Here is an 11,688-nt window from a genome sequence, read left to right as displayed (position 1 = left end):
AGTCATTTTATGTGCTTGCTGCTTGCTGTCTCTTCCTCAGGTTACCCTTACTGGGTAGATGAGGCTTCTTCCAAAACAGATGAAATGTGATGGCACTTTTAAACAATATTGGGGAGCCAGGTGTAGTAACACCCACCTGTAATCCCAGCACTCAGGGAGGCAAGGCAGACGGATCAGTGTGAGCTCGAGGCCAGCCTGGCCTACAGAGTGAGTCCAGGACAGCCAAGGCTACACAGAGAAACCCTGCCTGAAAAAATAAATAAATACTGGAGGAGCAAAGAAGACTTGGAATGAACTTTTTTGTAAACAAAACTGTTCAGTTTTATTCACAGGCCCCTCCCGGCTTGCTGCTGTGTGTCCCTCCACACTCGGTCAAGGGAAGGCTTCTTTGGCCTCCTCAGCTGATATCTCCTGGGAGTAGAGATCTGTGAAGAGAGCTGGCAGCCAGTAGTGGGCCTCCCCTGGCGCCTGCAGATCCAACCAGGCCAGTCCTTCCTTCAGCAGGTGTTCCTGGAGGAAGGAAGAGGACTGGTGTGAGAGCCTTCATTGTTGACATACCCAAACAGGGATGGTGCTTGACTTTGGTCAAGACATGAATGACACCCAGTGTTCTAACTTGTCCAGCTGCAGGACACCGGGAGACTGGGAAGAGGGCAGCGCTCCAGCAGCACATGCTATATGGTGTCAGAGTCGCTGCTGCTCTCTCCAGCTTCCCAGAGCAAAATGGAGATCAAGTGTTCTGGGGGCTTCGAGATCATTTGCAGGGAGCAAATGAGAAGGACCTTACTTAAACTAGGATCGACTCAGTTCCCAAGATAAGCTGTGACTGTCCAGGGCTAGACACATTTTATGTTCTCCCATTTTATAGATAGAAGCGCAAAGAATTGCTGCAGTAAGGACAAAGGTACTGAAACAATGTCCATTCTGTTCCATCTTCCAAGCCTAGGTGTAGAAACTAGTATTAAAGTTTGTAGAAGAGCGAGAGAGCAGGGCTTCAAAGCAGACAGACGGAGGAAGAAGGCTGTTCATCCTGCTGCGTTTACCGTTTGCTAGTCCTGATGACTGAGATTGGCATTTTCCCAAAGAACCAATGACCCTAACCCACTGGAACTAAGTCTAAAGAGGTCTACCTTCCCTGTCCCTTCTAACCTTTCTCTCCTATTAAAAACAAAAAGTAGGGCTGGAGAGATGGCACACAGATTAAGAGTCCTGACTGCATTTCCTGAGGTCCCGAGTTCAATTCCCAGCAACCACATGGTGGCTCACTACCATCTATAATGTGATCTGATGCCTTCTTCTAGCAAGCAGGCCTGCATGTAGGTAGAGCACTGTATCCATCATAAATAAATAAATCTTTAAAAAAAAAAGTAGTGCTTAGCCGGGTGTGGTGGTGTAGACCTTTAATCCCAGCACTCAGGAGGCAGGCGGATCTTTGTGAGCCTCGGCTACAAAGCAAGTCTAGGACAGCCAGGACCATAAGAGAAACCCTGTCTTGAAAAACTGAAAAGGGGCTGGAGAGATGGCTCAGAGGTTAAGGGCACTGACTGCTCCTCCAGAGGTCCTGAGTTCAACTCCCAGCAACCACATGGTGGCCCATAACCATCTATAGTGTGATCTAATGTCCTATTCTGGCATGCAGGTATACATGTAGGCAGAGCACTGTAGACATAATAAATTTTTTTTAAAAGAAAAGATGTAATCTAAATTAAAATTTTAAAAAATTTAAAAAGTAGTGCCTACACCTGCTTGTACTCAAGTAGCTGGTTTCAAGATTAGAGGAACAAAGCAAGGCTGCCTCTGACCCCAGGGCTGCCATCTGTCACATACCAGCACTTGCCGCGCTCGCTCCGTCTCCCATTTAAGACTGGCTTTGATTTCACTGACAGTCACGTACCCGTTTTTCTGGAGAAAGGAAGAAAAAACAGGAACTGAATCAGCTCAGAGTGTTCATTCCCTACAGTCCAGCTCCTGCCCAGAAGCAGGACATGCATGTGGCCAGGCTGCCCTTCAACAAGCCTGAGCATGTAGAAAAAGAACATGAAAGAAATTCAAAGCCACTGCACCACCTCACCCCACCCATCCTCCAACACAGAAAGGCCACTGATTATCTAGTTTTGTTTTATATCACAGAATTAAGAAAAGTGAGCATGCTGGGTGTGATGGCACACACCTTTAATCCCAGCACGGGAGGCAGAGGCAGGCGGATCACTGTGAGTTCGAGGCCAGCCTGGTCTACAAATCCAGTCCTGGACAAGCAGGGCTTCATAGAGAAACTATGTCTCGAAAAAGCAAAAAACAAAAGAAAAATGAACATATCTTCCATGTCATGGAGATGAGGACGATGCAGGATGTCTATGCTCAGGCATGCTGAGAAACCAGGCCAAGCGGATGACAAAAGGTTTACATTTGTGAGGAACCCACAAATTACTTTTAAGACAGTAGAGGGCCTGCCCCAGGAAATATAGCTGTCTGCATGTCTGTCTACCTGACTAGACTAAGCCCCTCAAGAACAGGGGCTGCAGCAGCCTCGGTCCCAGAGCCTAGGGAGGTTCTTTGCACTGTAGTTGTTCAATAAATGCCTCCTGACTGAGCACAGGCTTGAGTACTTCATCGCTTAAGACAGTCTTCACAAAAGGCCTGAGCAACAGACAGGTGGAAAGTGCTCCTGACTCCAGCCCAGGCTGTCCCTGGCCCTCAGCACTCTGCAGGGCACACCCTACCTCGGCCAGCTGCAGCACAACGGTGTGATCCATATTGAGCTCAGCTGGAACTGACTGAATGAGGTAAGTGCCGCCCACGGGGATGATGCCGAAGCCAGTGCCCAGTGCTTTCAGCTTCTTGATGGCCCTGATCAGGTCGTCTCTGAAGTGAGCAAATGCAGCTTAAAGACCCTTGGCAAATCAGGCCTGACACTCAGATATGTTTAGTAGAAACAGCAACAAAGAGCCAACAGGCTGTATTGTGAACTACAGCAAACAAGAGAATGCTTGTCCATTATTAAAGGGGCGGCAGCTGATTACTGCTATTTTCTGATTATAGTTGACAACTGAACCCACAGAACTCGTGCAGACCCCACATAGCCAGCACATACAGGAGGTTCATGCCCCTGGCAGGGAAAGCACGTCAATGGTCTGAATGCCCTTCCAGTGCCCTCCAGGAGCTGATTCAAAGCTGTTGGAATACACTAGCTCCTCTCTCTCCTGAGAAACTGATGCACAGAGCATGGCTAGCAGCCTCTTCTGCCACTGCTTTCTTTTCAATATGTCATTTGAGGTTGGTCTCTTGGGAGCTACATCTAAAACAGCTTTTTTTTTTCTTCTCAACTTTGGATTCACACAGATGGGTCAACTCAGCCAACTTATGCCCTGTCAACTAACCTTCACCTTGGTCCCCAGTCTTTAGGTGCCTGCTCTAGTCAACTTGACACCAAATAATCTCAACACATTAAAAAGTTTAACATATGCCAGGTATGATGGCACATACCTTTAATCTTTTTTGTTGTTGTTGTTTGTTTTTCACACCTTTAATCTTAATACTGTTAAGGCAGAGGCAGATGGAGTTCTATGAGTTTGAGACCAGCCTATTCTACATAGTTAAGATCCTGTCTCAAAAAAAAAAAAATATTTTTATAGGGCCAGGGACATCATAGTTCATAGTATACGGACCTAGGTTTGATCCATACCACCAAAACAGGAAAAAGGAATGTATTTTATCATACAGACTAAGTATGGTTCTAAGAGTCCAGCATGGGAGCACATGCCTTTAATCCCAACACTCAGAGAGACAGAGACTGGCCGATCACTGTCTACAAAACCAAAAAGAAAAAGAACGATTCTAAAGCTAGTCTAGGCATTAGAGGACTAGGAAGAAAGAATGCTATATGATTTTTCTGTTTTTTGTTTTGTTTTGTTTTAATTAAGATTTATACATTTATTTCTTTATATAATGTACTGCTTGCATGTACACCTGCACACCAGAAGAGGGCACCAGATCTCATTAAAGATGGTTGTGAGCTGTCATGTGGTTGCTGGGAATTGAACTCAGGGTTTTGTTTTTCAAGACAAGGTTTCTCTGTGTAGCCTTGGCTATCCTAGACTCACTCTGTAGACCGGGCAGGCGTCTGCTTCCCAGAGTGCAGGAATTACAGGTGTGTACCAGCACCTCCAGCTTGCTATATCATTTTTAAAGTATTCTTTCTAGCCAGGCGTTGACCATGCCTGTAATCCCCACACTCAAAAGGTGGTGGTGCTGGAGAGAGATGGCTCATTGATTAAGAGCACTGGCAGCTCTTTCAGAGGACCTAGGATTGAGTCCCAGCTCCCACATGGCAACTCACCACGCAAACTCCAGTTCCAGACAATCGAAGGCATTTATGGCTTAGATGGGCACTGCACACACATAGCATACAGACATACATGCAGGCAAAACTCTCCATACACATAAAACTTAAACGGGATATAAGTGGGTGGACGATTGTGAGTTCAAGACCACTCTGAACTCCAAAGTGAGGTTCCACTGCACCTGGGCTACACTGAGACCCTGGAACTCACTCTGTAGACCAGGCTGGCCTCGAACTTACAGAGATGCGCCTGCCTCTGCCGCCCAAATGCTTGGATTAAAGGCACGTGTCACCACTGCTTGGCTGAGACCTTGTCTTTTTTTCTTTTCTTTTTTTTTTTTTTTTTTTAATTCCTTAATGCTGGAAGCGGGGGCTGGAAGCAGGACCTACTGGCTGACATCCTGAGCAAACTTGCCCCTTCCTTTCAACACCTGCTGATGTAGCTCCTCCAGGGTTATCAGACCTGTCAGAGAGGGACAGAAAGAGAGAGAAAACATTACCTAGATGGCTGCAACCCCCTGGAGTCCAGCCAATGACACGGGACAGAAGTCACCCTAGCTCCTCCAGATCTCCCAGCATAACAGGTTAGACCACGGAGAACGAGCCCTGAGCCCCTGCTAGGCCCTGCAATGGGGGAGGCCCAGAGAAATCTGAAAACAGGCATGTTGGCTTACCCCTGGCCTCCCTGGCCTCCCTGGTCCCCGAGGCAGACCAAGGTGCAGGCCAAAGTGGGCTACACAGCCAGACCCTGTCTCAAAACAACAAAAAAATGGCTCTACCAGACGGTCAATTTGATTGTCCTGTTGGTTTCTTTGAGACAAGGTCTCTGCCAGGTAGCCCAGGTAGGCCTGCAACTATGCAGTGAGAGTGACTGTGAACTTCTTTGAGACAGAGGCTTGGACTATATAGCCCTGGTCCACCCGGAGTCCACGGAGACCTGCCTGCCTCTGCCTCCTGAGCGTGTGGGGTGAGGGCTGTCCTGTACCACACCTGGTTCTGTTTTCTTGAGCTCTAGGGTCATTCTGTACCTCATGTATGTAGCCTTACCCCTTCCTGTATAGCCCAGGCTGACCCCTTCCTGTATAGCCCAGGCTGACCCCTTCCTGTATAGCCCAGGCTGGCCTCCAATTCAGGATTCTGCCTGAGCTACTTGTAATGAAATGACAGGTGTGTCCCTCAGCAAGCAGCAATTTTTTTAAAAAGTTTTTTAAAATGTGTTTATTATTACTGTGAGTGTCTGTCTGATGTGTGGGATGCATGTGTAGCTATGGCACGATGTGCACATGGAGAGCAGAAAAAATGTCTGTAGAGGCAGCTCTCTTCTTGCACTTTTATGTGGGTCACAGGGATCGAACCCATGTAATCAGGCTTGCACAGCAAACATTTGTACAACTGCGCCATCTCACGGGCCCCAGATGATCAATTTTAAAGTCATAAATCTGGCCACTTAAAGGGCTCAGCAGGCCTCACTACACTTCAGAGAGTTGGGTCAGGTCTGCAGGTCTACTCACAATTACAACAAGAACATTTTAATCCAGACCACTGTACACCAGAGTATCAGACCAACCTCCTACCTCCGTATTATTTAACCTTGGCTATGGAGACCAGACAAGGGTTAAGCCACATGAAACAGCCCAGATATGTCTCAAAACCTGCAGGCCTGCAAGCTATAAAACTTAAGAAAAGAAAATAAGAAAACTACATATAAAGCCCAGTCCACAAGCCCCAAGCCCCCTTACCTCCATTGCGATGTTTTAGGGCCAGGCACACTTCAATGATCTGGACACCCAGCTCGTAATAGAAGTCCCCAACGCCCAGCATCTCAGACCAAAACCCTTTTCCAGCTGAAGACAGAAAAATAAAAGCTGTATTATTCATTCATTTTAATCCATTTTCTTCTTTCTTTCTTAAGGTTTTTATTTAAGCCAGGCGTGGTGGCACACACCTTTATTCCCAGCACTGGGGAGGTGGGGGGGGGGGAGCTCTGTGATCCAGGTGGCGGATCCAACCTGGTCTACAGAGTGAATTCCAGGACAGACACGGCTATACAGAGAAACCTTGTCTCAAAAAAACAAAACAAAACACACACACACAAAAACAAAAACAAAAACAAAAAAAACCAATCCTAGATTTAATCCTAGAACTAGAGAGACAGAAGTGAGCAGATCTCTATGAATTAGACATCAGCCTGGTGTACACAGTGAGACCCTATCTGAAGAAAACAAAGACAAAACACTTCTGTCTTTATGGGGCTTCTCTTTAAGTGGCTCAGCAGTTAAGAGTATTTCTTGCTCTTCCAGAGGCCCAAGTTCCATTTCCAACACCTACGCAGGCAGCTTACAATAGCCTGTAACTGCAGCCCTCTGGCCTCCAAGGGCACCTGTGCTCACCTGCACATCATGGCCCCACACACACACCAACACACACACACATAATCAAAAATATTTTTTTATCTTTATTTTATTTATTTATTGGTTTTGTTTGTTTGTTTGTTTTTCGAAACAGGGTTTCTCTGTAGATCCTTGGCTGTCCTGTACTCGCTGTGTAAACCAGGCTGGCCTCAAACTCACACTGATCCGCCTGCCTCTGCCTCCCAAGTGCTGGGATTAAAGGCGTGTGCTACCACCACCTGGCTAAAAATATATCTTTTTTTTTTTTTTTTTTTTTTTTTTTGGTTTTTCGAGACAGGGTTTCTCTGTGTAGCCTTGGCTGTCCTGGACTCGCTTTGTAGACCAGGCTGTCCTCGAACTCACAGTAATCCGCCTGCCTCTGCCTCCCGAGTGCTGGAATTAAAGGCGTGCGCCACCATGCCCAGCTCTAAAAATATATCTTTAAAATACTTTTCTTTTTCTAATAAAAGGAAAAGAAAAAGGTTATACAGATTGGTCAAGGAAAGCTGCTGCCTACAGCGGGCACTCCAGGCTCTCCCCTTCCACACCATCCTCCTAGGTGTCCTCTGAACACACAGCCTGCACACTTCCGACGACACCAGACCCCTACAGACAACTCCTTACAGGCCAGAGGGTCCACCCCAATGGTGGCGCACATGTCTTGGAACTGTACTCGGAACTCGGGATTCTTCCGGATCTCTTGCTTGTGCTTGCTCGCAAATTCTTCTAGGTTCGTCTTGAACATGTCCAACTGTTTTGACATCTGTTAAGAAAAACAAGGGGAGACTAGAGCAACCTAAGTGTAATCAGAAGCTAAAGACAGGTCCCCTGCCTGGTAGAAGAGAAAAATCTAAACTAAGCAGTCTCTGGCTGCTGAGGTGGCTCAGGCGGTCAAGGCACTTGCTGTCAAGCCTGACACCCATGGTTAGTCCCGGGGCCACACATGGCGGGAGGAGAGAAGCAGTTCCTGAAGTCGTCTCTGCCTTCTCACATGTATTGTGGCATTAGCCATACACTACACACAAATAAATATAAAAAAAAAATAACCCGCTTCCTTCAAAGCTGTCATTATCCTATGGATTTGTTGGCGGGGGGGTGGTTTTGGTTTTTCAAGACAGGGTTTCTCTGTGGAGCCTTGACTGTCCTGGACGCGCTGGCCTCAAACTCACAGTGATCTGCCTACCTCTGCCTCCCGAGCTCTCTGCCTCCGAGCTCTGGGATTAAAGGCGTGTGCCACCGCACACAGCGGAACTTTAAATCTTGTGCCTCCCAAGGGACAACTCCAGATAAAGAATTGGTATGGTGCAGCACAATGAGGCTTAAGGCAAGTATAAAACATTTGGAGATTTTTCCTTTTGTTTTGTTCTTGTTTTTGTTTTCGTTTGGTTGGTTGGTTGGTTTTTCAAGATAGGGTTTCTCTGTGTAGCCTTGGCTGTCCTGGACTCACTTTGTAGACCAGGCTGGCCTCGAACTCACATTGATCCATCTGCCTCTGCCTCCTGAGTGCTGGGATTATAGGCATGTGCCACCATGCCTGGCTTTGGTTTTGATTTTTTGAGACAGGGTCTCTCTGTGTAGCCCTTGACTGCCCTGGAACTCACTCTGTAGACCAGATTGGCCTCAAACTCACAGAGATCCACCTGCCTCTGCCTCCTGAGTACTAGGGTTAAAGGTGTGCGCCACCAATGTCCTGTGAAACAAGAGCTTTTATTTACTTATCTTTTAATATTTTAATATTTATTTATCTTCTGTGTGCACATCGGAGTGTATGTATGTGCACCACATGTGTACCAGAGCCTGAGAAGGTTATAGGGTTTTGGATTTCCTAGACCTGGAGTTATAGGCACTTACAAGCACTCTTAGCTGATGAGCCATCTCTCCAGCCCCCAATAAGTGCTTCTTAACAGTATAATCAGGCAGGCAGTGGTGGCACACTCCTTTACTCCAAGCACTCAGAGGCAGAAGCAGGCAGACCTCAGTGAGTTCAAGGCCAGCCTGGTCTACAAAGTGAGTCCAGGACAGCTAGGGCTCTGTTGCACAAAGAAACCCTGCTCAGAAAAAAAAAAGAAAAAAGAAAAAAGAAAGAAAGAAAAGAAAAAGAAAACAAACAAGAAGCATAATCTAGCTGGGAAATGGGATTAAGCATTTGGGAGGATGAAGTGTAAGGATCAAATTCAAAGCCAAGAAGTTCATAAACAGGAAATGTGAGAGGGAATCTGGAGCCCATCCATCCCTCATCCACCTGTGCGTTCCCCGTTGCCATGACGGACAGGTACCCCAAGTCAGGCCTGTGTCCATTAGTGTGTGATATTTAAAAGAAAAGCTGTAAATTGAGGTACAGCTGGGTGATGGGACACATACTCAGCATATGCCACACCCTGGGTTTGACACAAAGCACCACAAACAATGTAATAAAGGGTGTGAGTGTTATATTTCTTTAATCCAGCACTTGGGAGACAGAGGCAAGTGGATAGCCTACTTCAAGGTCTGCCCGTTCAACACAGCTAGTTCCAAACCAGTGATATACAGTAAGACCCTCACTCAAAAAAAAGAAAAGGAAAAAAAATAGCCTGGCTTGGTGGCACATGGCTTTAATCCCAACACTTGGGAGGCAGAGGCAGGAGGATTGCTGTGAGTTCCAGGACTGCCAGGAGTACATAGAGATCATAGCTTAAAAAGGCAAATAAAGGGGGCTCAGTGGTTAAGAGCACAGCCTGCTCTTCCAGAGGTCCTGAGTTCAAGTCCCAGCAACCACATGGTGGCTCACAACCATCTATATTGTGATCTGATACCCTCTTCTGCAGATAAAGCACTCATATGCAATAAATAAATAAATCTTTTTTTTAAAAAGGCAAATAAAACAAAATTTCAAAAAAGGCACCTGCCCAGCAGACTGTTCAATCTTAAACAACGCCATTCTTATTATTAAAATATTATGACTAAAATTATCATTTCAAAATATCTCACATAATATTAATGTTTTTACTTTTTGTTTCAACTTCTTTTGTTTGTTTGTTTTTCGAGACAGGGTTTCTCTGTGTATCCTTGGCTGTCCTAGACTCACGTATGGACCAGGCTGGCCTCAAACTCACAGCCTGCCTCTGCCTCCCAACTGCTGGGATTAAAGGCATGCACCACCATGCTCGGGCTATAACTTCTTTTAGGTATGCTCATGAATTTCACTGGCTTGTGCTTTCCTAATGCTATGCCGTTCCACTGCAATGTTATTCCCAAACATACATCAGTATTCTTTTTTGTTTTTTGAGACAGGGTTTCTCTGCGTAGCCCTGGCTGTCCTGGAACTGATTCTGTAGACCAGGCTGGCCTCAAACTTAGAGATCCGCCTGCCTCTGCCTCCTCAGTGCTGGGATTAAAGGCGTGTGCCACCACTGCCACTGCCCTGCCAAATGTCGGTATTCTTAGAAGTTACCATTCTGATTTTTTTTGGGGGGGGGGGGGTTTCGAGACAAGGTTTCTCTGTGTAGCCTTGGCTGTCCTGGACTCGCTTTGTAGACCAGGCTGGCCTCGAACTCACAGCGATCCGCCTGCCTCTGCCTCCCGAGTGCTGGGATTAAAGGCGTGCGCCACCACGCCCATTCTGATTTTTAAAGAAAATTTGTTTAAATGTTTGCTGTGCTGAGAATGGCCTTCAGGTACTTGTGCATGTTAGGTAAACACTCTACCTCTGAGGTACATCCCTAGTTCACCGAATTTTTTTTTCCAAGATTTACTTAGCATGTACAGTGTTCTGCCTGCATGTACATGTGCAGGCCAGAAGAGGGCACCAGATCTCAGTTTAGATGGTTATAAGCCACCATGTCATTGCTTGGAATTGAACTCGGGACCTCTGGGAGAGCAACCAGTGCTCTTAGCCCTCTGAGCTATCTCTCCAGCCCTTGAATGTGTTTGTTTGTTTGTTTGTTTGTTTGTTTGTTTTTTCAAGACAGGGTTTCTCTGTGTACCTTTGGTTGCCCTGAACTGGTTTTGTAGACCAGGCTGGCCTCAAACTCACAGCGATCCGCCTGCCTCTGCCTCTCGAGTGCTGGGATTAAAGGCGTGCGCCATCACGCCCGGCTCCGATTTGTTTGTTTGTTTGTTTGTTTGTTTCAATTCAGGCTAACACGTAATTGTAATGCGAATTGAACATGACCATGAAAGTAAAAGAGGAGGAGGCATATGCTACTCAGAAGACCGAGACTGGAGACTCACAAGCTGGGAGCCCGGCCTGGGCAGCAAAGAGAGACACAATCTTTAAAAAAATAACAACAACAACAACAACAAAAAAGGACACAATAATCAGGTAAAATAAAAAGGGAAGGGGATATGCAGAAGTCTAATCACTCAAAAACTTAGCTATTATTATTAGCAAATCTCCCTAAAACAAAATCTGGATAGACAACCTATATCACCCAAAGTATATTGGCCAGTCCTGTTCCATCTCCCTTCCTGCTTAGGGCCTTACAATCACTCACCTGCGCCAGCTGGTCCTCGGCCAAGACAGTCCCTCGCTCCTTATACTTGGCCTGTCAGACAAAAAGAAGGGCGTGAGCTGAGACGGTGAGCGCTAAGGCTCCCATGGTGCAGCCACACACAGCTTTAGTGCGAAACGGCAAGGATCTGTCTTAAACAGTGATTTAACAGGCGGTCTCCTGACACCCAACGCATTCCTTCCCGGGCTCCGCAGAAGACTCCCTTCTACGGATCGTTAGGAGGCGACTTGGGGAAAGAGAGAACTCGGCTCCGGGAGAATTCGGTGTCTCGCGGGCAGAACAGGCTTCGGCCCAGCTTCCTTCCCGCTCACCTCTGCGAGTTTCTTCTTGGCGATGGCGCCGGCTCCCACCCCGCGCCGGTGCATCCCCGCCCCGGGCCCGCGGGCCGCCTCGGCGCTCGGACCCCAGCTCTCCGCCTCCCGGGTTCTGAAGCCGGCTCCCAACCCGGAAGCCCCGATGCCGTGCGTCA

General features: G+C 47.0%; 1 protein-coding gene across 1 annotated transcript; it reads right to left on the bottom strand.

Annotated features, from left to right (window-relative positions):
* Window positions 1–296: 296 nt before the first annotated feature.
* On the bottom strand, window positions 297–11,688 carry SNF8 (SNF8 subunit of ESCRT-II). The gene is made up of 8 exons (XM_084749958.1): window positions 11,531–11,688; window positions 11,202–11,252; window positions 7,354–7,492; window positions 6,079–6,183; window positions 4,730–4,802; window positions 2,721–2,862; window positions 1,828–1,902; window positions 297–510 (listed from the first exon to the last, which is right to left on the bottom strand). The coding sequence occupies exons 1-8, from the start codon at window positions 11,582–11,584 to the stop codon at window positions 373–375; spliced, it is 777 nt and encodes a 258-aa protein (XP_084606084.1). The 5' UTR covers window positions 11,585–11,688; the 3' UTR covers window positions 297–372.

Source organism: Acomys minous, assembly GCF_964271855.1.
Source record: "Acomys minous genome assembly, chromosome: 12".
Lineage (NCBI taxonomy): Eukaryota > Metazoa > Chordata > Mammalia > Rodentia > Muridae > Acomys > Acomys minous.
This window is presented reverse-complemented; position numbering and strand designations above follow the sequence as displayed.